At 44.9% G+C, this 6,181-nt stretch overlaps 2 protein-coding genes across 2 annotated transcripts; both read right to left on the bottom strand.

The window, feature by feature from the left end:
* Positions 1–788: 788 nt before the first annotated feature.
* Positions 789–1,744, bottom strand: LOC149670755 (uncharacterized). The gene is made up of 2 exons (XM_089840463.1): positions 1,516–1,744; positions 789–1,426 (listed from the first exon to the last, which is right to left on the bottom strand). The coding sequence occupies exons 1-2, from the start codon at positions 1,742–1,744 to the stop codon at positions 789–791; spliced, it is 867 nt and encodes a 288-aa protein (XP_089696589.1).
* On the bottom strand, positions 1,745–5,302 carry LOC149670754 (uncharacterized). Its single transcript, XM_089840462.1, has one exon. It carries the CDS (start codon positions 5,300–5,302, stop codon positions 1,745–1,747), a length of 3,558 nt encoding a protein of 1,185 aa, XP_089696588.1.
* Positions 5,303–6,181: the final 879 nt, after the last annotated feature.

Below are 6,181 nucleotides of genomic sequence, written 5' to 3'. Positions count from 1 at the left end.
GAGACGATACCAAAGTTGACGAACACTTTGCTTAATATCTCGGCCCCTGTTTGTCGTAGCTCAATGTTTTTAGAATGGTTAGATGGGGGACAATTTGGACTATAACATATCCTAAGGACATACAGACAAATTGGACTAAAACATACTCAAAGGACATCCCCGTATCTCCAGTAGAAACAGAGTTACGAGCCTGCAAAGTATAGTCTAATGCATTTCCTATGGAGGGGTTGTTTCTTTACGTTTAACTTAATTACTCGGCCCCTGTTTGTCGTAGCCCAAAGTTTTTAGTATGGTTAGATGGGGGACAATTTGGACTATAACATATCCGAAGGACATCCTCGTATCTCCAGTAGAAACAGAGTAACGAGCCTGCAAAGTATAGTCTAACTCATTTCCTATGGAGGGGGCTTGTTTCTTTACGTTTTGCTTAAGTACTCGGCTCCTGTTTGTCGTAACCCAAATATTTTAATATGGTTAGATGGGGGACAAGTTGGACAATACCATACTCAAAGGACATCCTCGTATATCGAGTAGAAACAGAGTTACGAGCCTGCAAAAAATAGTCTAATGCATTTCCTATGGAGGGGGTTTGTTTCTTTACGTTTTGCTTAAGTACTCGGCCCCTGTTTGTCGTAGCCCAAAGTTTTTAGTATGGTTAGATGAAGGACAAGTTGGACTATAACATTTCCTAAGAACCTCCCGGTATCTCTAGTAGACACAGAGTTATGGGCCTGCAAAATATAGTCTAATGCATTTTCTATGGAGGGGTTTGTTTGTTCACGTATTGCTTAATTACTTGACCCTGTGAGAACATTAAGATCGGTGGGATCCGATGAAAGCGGAGTTAACGGTCTTGAATTTAGGCAACCCTCTATCTGTGTGACTACGGTTGAGAACTCTTCGTAGGTCAGTCTGGTGTTACCAATGACTCGATGTAGGTGGTATTTTACCGACTTGACGCCGGCCTCCCATAGTCCGCCAAAATGTGGGGCTCCGGCAGGGTTAAAATGCCATGTTATGCCCTGTGCGGAAAGATGATCTGCGACAGCTGCATTGTGTGGATTTGACTGAATCAGTTTCATAAATTCCTTTAGTTCCTTGGCGGCCCCAACGAAGGTCGTTCCACAGTCGCTATATATATCGCTAGGCTTCCCACGTCTTGAAGTGAATCGGCGCAATGCTGCCAGAAAGGCTTCGGTGGTTTGTGATGAGACAATTTCAAGATGTAGTGCCTTCGTCACGAAGCATACAAAAAGGGATAAGTAAGCCTTGTAGGATGTCTTGCTTCTCGGAGTGATTGGACGAAGATAAAAGGGTCCTGCGTAGTCAACGCCAGTTCTCGCAAATGCTCGGCAGTATTGAACTCGAGCCCTTGGTAGATCACCCATCATCTGGTTAGCGGTGGCGGCACGATATCTGGTGCAGACTGCACATTTCCGAATTTGGTGTCTTACTGCATCTCTTCCTCGAATGATCCAATACTTTAATGATAGGATGCTCTAACCATCTGAGTACCAGCATGCAGATTTTGGGTATGGGCCTCTTGAATGACCATCTCCGTAAATTTGTGATGTCTCGGTAGCAGAATTGGACGCTTTGTGGCTTTATCGAGATCTGCGTGTTTAAGTCTTCCTCCTACACGGAGGACCCCGATGGAATCCAAGACAGGATGTAGACATAGTAGTTTGCTTCGCTTCGGCAACGGATTACTCTGGCGTAAGGACTCTATCTCTTCCGGAAACATTTAGGCTTGGACTATCTTTACTAATGTGAGCAACGCGTTCTCTAATTCCATGCTTGTCAAGGGACCAGAAAGTATTACGGCTTTGAAGTTGGGGTCTTGTCTCTTCCGGTAACTGTTCAGGCCATTATGTTTGAAACGAAGTATCCATGCTGTTATGCGTCGTAGTCGCAGAAGCGTAGAGAACCGTGTAAAGATGTCGTTATCAACAATTATTCTTGTGGTCATAATGACGATTTTTTCTTCTTCTTCGATGGCTGTGGCATTCGTCTTGGAATCCGAAATGGATGGAGTTGGCCACGGCTCCCGACTGGATAGCCATAGAGGTCCCTTCCACCAGAGTTTATGGTTTAGTAGCTCGGGCACTGATACTCCTCTGGAGGCTGCATCAGCTGGATTCTCAAGTCCGGGAACATGATGCCAGTGTGATACCGGAATTATCTCTTGAATTCTTGAAACCCGGTTTGCGACAAACGTCTTCCATCGACGTGGACAAGAGGACAGCCAACATAATACGATGGTCGAATCTGTCCAAGCTTTAACTTGATTGAAGTTCAGATTTAAGGACTCTTGAACTGTTTCCATGAGATCCGCAAGGAGCAATGCACCACAGAGCTCCATCCTCGGGATTGATATCGCTTTATTTGCCGGAGCCACTCTTGTCTTTGCTGTGAGTAATGAAATGTGGACATTTCCAGCTTGATCGACCGATCTCAGATATACCACTCCAGCGTATGCTTTCTCGGATGCATCCGAAAATCCGTGAAGTTCGAGAACGGATATCTCAGGTAAAGAATGCATCCATCGGTCTATTCGAAGATCTTGAATGTTTATAATGGAATTCTTGAAATCCGCCCATAATGTTTGAACTCCTACGGAAGTTTCGGCATCCCAATCGATTTTCTCCTTCCATACATCCTGCATCAAGATTTTCGTGCGAATAATGATGGGGGCAAGCCAACGCATGGGATCGAAGATCTTCGATATTTCGGAAAGTAGAGTCCTCTTCGTAAGAGGTAACTGACAGGGCGCAGGTTGTACTTTGAACAGGAACTGATCTTTCCTCGTATCCCAGTAAAGTCCGAGTGTCTTGACAAGAGCATCGTCATCCATCGCTAGTATGTTCTTGGAATCTTGTAACTCAGGCGGTACTTCTGTTAAACAATCAGGGTCGTTTGAGGCAAATTTACTGAGTCGGAAACCGGCACCATCGCACAGTGAGCGAATCTGGTATATAGCGATCTTGGTTTGTGTTGCGGTTTGTCCTCCGCTCATTACATCGTCCATGTAAAAATCCCTTTTGATAATCGCAGCTCCCAACGGATGTTCATGTAACCCCGTGTCGCCCAGCTCCTGCAATACTCGAGTTGCCAAGAAGGGTGCCGAGGCTGTTCCATAGGTTACAGTGTTCAATTGGAATTCTTGAACAGGAGCCTTGGGTGTCGACCGCCACAGTATGCATTGCAGATTTCGTTGTTCTGGGACTACTAGTATCTGGCGGTACATTTTCATGATGTCAGCGACAAAGGCAATACGATGTATTCTGAACCGCATGACAATGGCATATAGCGAATCTTGGACCACTGGACCCACGAGTTGCGCGTCGTTGAAGGAGAATCCAGAGGTGGTCTTAGAAGATGCATCGAAGACCACTCGGAATTTACAGGTTTGGTTCCAATCTTTCATTACATAGTGATGAGGAATATAGACTCTTGCAGACTTCTTTTGGTTCTCTGGCAAGATCTTCGACATATGTCCCAACTCTTCGTACTGTTCCATGAATCCTTCGTATAAGGCTTTCAACTCCGGGCGTGCGTCGATCTTCCTTTCAATTTGGTAGAATCTTCTCAGGGCTATCTCGCGCGAAGATCCAAGAGGAATCGTTGGCTCTTTCATTGGTATGCGTACCACGAATCTTCCGGCTGGATCTCGGTAATGGAACTTTAGAAAATCCTCCTCGCAAGCTTTTTCTTCCGGCGTCATGACTTGTGTCTTTGGCACTTGTTCAATCGCCCAAAATTGATTCAGGGTTTCTTCGAGTGTGAGAGTATGATGAAGGTGTACTCTAGGTTGGTCAATGCTCGTCGGCCCGGAAACCAGCCATCCTAGCTTGGAATTGATCGCATCCGGAGAAAAGGCATCCTTGGTTCGTTTCCCATTTAAAAGGAGTTTGAAAAATACGTCAGCACCCAACAGTACATCAATGTCGCCAGGGATGTTAAACTCGGGATCCGCCAGTCGCAGCTTCCTGAGATGAGGCCAATTGCTTGTATCATATTTTCGTAAAGGTAGCTGACATGTGATTTTCTTCAATACATAAGCGTTGACACAAAACCTTTCTGACGTTGTGTCCTCGAAGAATGGTTTGAAATGAACCTGAGTAAGTCCTCTAGCTCGACCGAGTTGCGTCGCACCTAGGCCTACTACTTCCGTCTGGACTTTCTTTCGTGCGAGGCCCAGTCTCGCCATGCACGCTTCGGAGATGCACGATACAGTCGATCCGCCATCCAATAGAGCTCGAACTTGAAGGGCTGTCTCTTGCGCAGTTTTTACTTTGATTACAGCGGTAGCTAGTATGGAATCATCCCTTGCACAGGCGGCGTCCTGGACATGAAAATTCTGCGCCTGGCTTGGTTGTTGTCTATCGGACTCTTTTGTATTGGATGGTTGACTACTTGACTCTTTGTCTGGTTTCTCAACTTCCACGTGAAGAAGGGAGTGATGCTTTTTATCGCAGGTCTTGCAGTATTTTTCCAGTGGACATTCTTTCACTCTATGTCCCGTCCGAAGGCAGTTGAAACAAAGGTTCGATTGCTGTACTAATGATCGTCTTTCGTGGACCTTCATAGCGGACAGTCTTGGGCATCGGAAATTGAAATGATTGGCGGAACAGAACGAACATTTACCATCTGAGGACGATGCTCCAGTTCTGGTGTGCAACGTCACTGGGTTCCTTGTGACGTGAGGATTGCGACCGGATGATGATGCCGCCAAGGAGCGCGCTCTTTGTTCAATAAATTCCAGCAGATCGCTTGATTTTGGTATCTCTGTGTTCTTGAGACTAAGTTCCCATTGCTCCTTAGAGGACGGATCTAACTTCTGGGTTAGAAGGAACAACAGAACGGCATCCCATTTATTCGCTATCGGAAGAGTGTCGAGAGCTCTGGTACATTCCATCGCCGCATCCACGATCGATCGTAAGGCATTTGAGTTGCTGGTTGGTATCATGGGCAGCGAGCAGAATCGTCTCATAATGGCAAAGTAGAGTTCTCTGTTGTTTTCGAACCTCTTGGTGACCGTATCCCAAGCAATGGTGTAATTGGCATCAGAAATGGTGAGTGATTTGATTAGATTTACGGCGTTTCCGGTTAAACTTGACTTGAGATAGGTAAATTTCTGGGCATCTGATAATTCTTGATTGTTGTGGATGGCAGTGAGGTACATGTCCCGGAATGATATCCAATTATGTATTTCTCCCGCGAACGTTGGGAGGTTGATTTTAGGTAATTTGATCTCCGAATGTGACCCTACAGACAACTGACGTGTCGAGATTGGAACCATAGTGGCTAGCATAGATTTAAGTGCGCATTTCGAATTCGTATACAACGTGAATAAGTCATCCCATTTCCGTTCATGCAGGCCAGCATTTTCAGCGTCCAACGAGACCACCTTGACATGCGCATCATCGATGACTTGCCACGACTTGTCCACTTCTTCCAGAAAAAATTCCAATTGCTACCTCAATATCGTCGTCAACTTATTTTTTGTCTCACTTATTGTTAGAAGGTTACTTTTGATTTTTGAAAAAAAATTTGCAGGCTCCTAACTCTGTTTCTACTGGAGATACGGGGATGTCCTTTGAGTATGTTATAGACCAATTTGTCCCCCATCTAGCCATACTAAGAATTAGGGCTACGACAAACAGTAGTCGAGTAATTAAGTTAATCGTAAACAAACAAACCCCTCCATAGGAAATACATTAGACTAAATTCTGGAGGCTCGTAACTCTGGTTCTACCAGAGATACGGGGATGTAAATAATGTGACCTTGACACAAATGTTCGGATAATTATAAAGATCTTTGCTGGTTCCAAGCAAAAAAAAAAAAACTTCGCGGTTTCGAATCTGTGGCCTTCCGGGAGTGAGGCGGATGCGATAACCGCTACACTAAAGATATGTTATTATTTTTAATCGAAAGAACAGGGTCAAGTAATTAAGCAATACGTGAACAAACAAACCCCTCCATAGAAAATGCATTAGACTATATTTTGCAGGCCCATAACTCTGTGTCTACTAGAGATACCGGGAGGTTCTTAGGATATGTTATAGTCCAACTTGTCCTTCATCTAACCATACTAAAAACTTTGGGCTACGACAAACAGGGGCCGAGTACTTAAGCAAAACGTAAAGAAACAAACCCCCTCCATAGGAAATGAGTTAG

This window comes from Phalangium opilio, unplaced genomic scaffold (genome assembly GCF_054372755.1).
Source record: "Phalangium opilio isolate 3A_F unplaced genomic scaffold, DU_Popi_V2 ptg000054l_1, whole genome shotgun sequence".
Classification (NCBI taxonomy): Eukaryota; Metazoa; Arthropoda; class Arachnida; order Opiliones; family Phalangiidae; genus Phalangium; species Phalangium opilio.
This window is presented reverse-complemented; position numbering and strand designations above follow the sequence as displayed.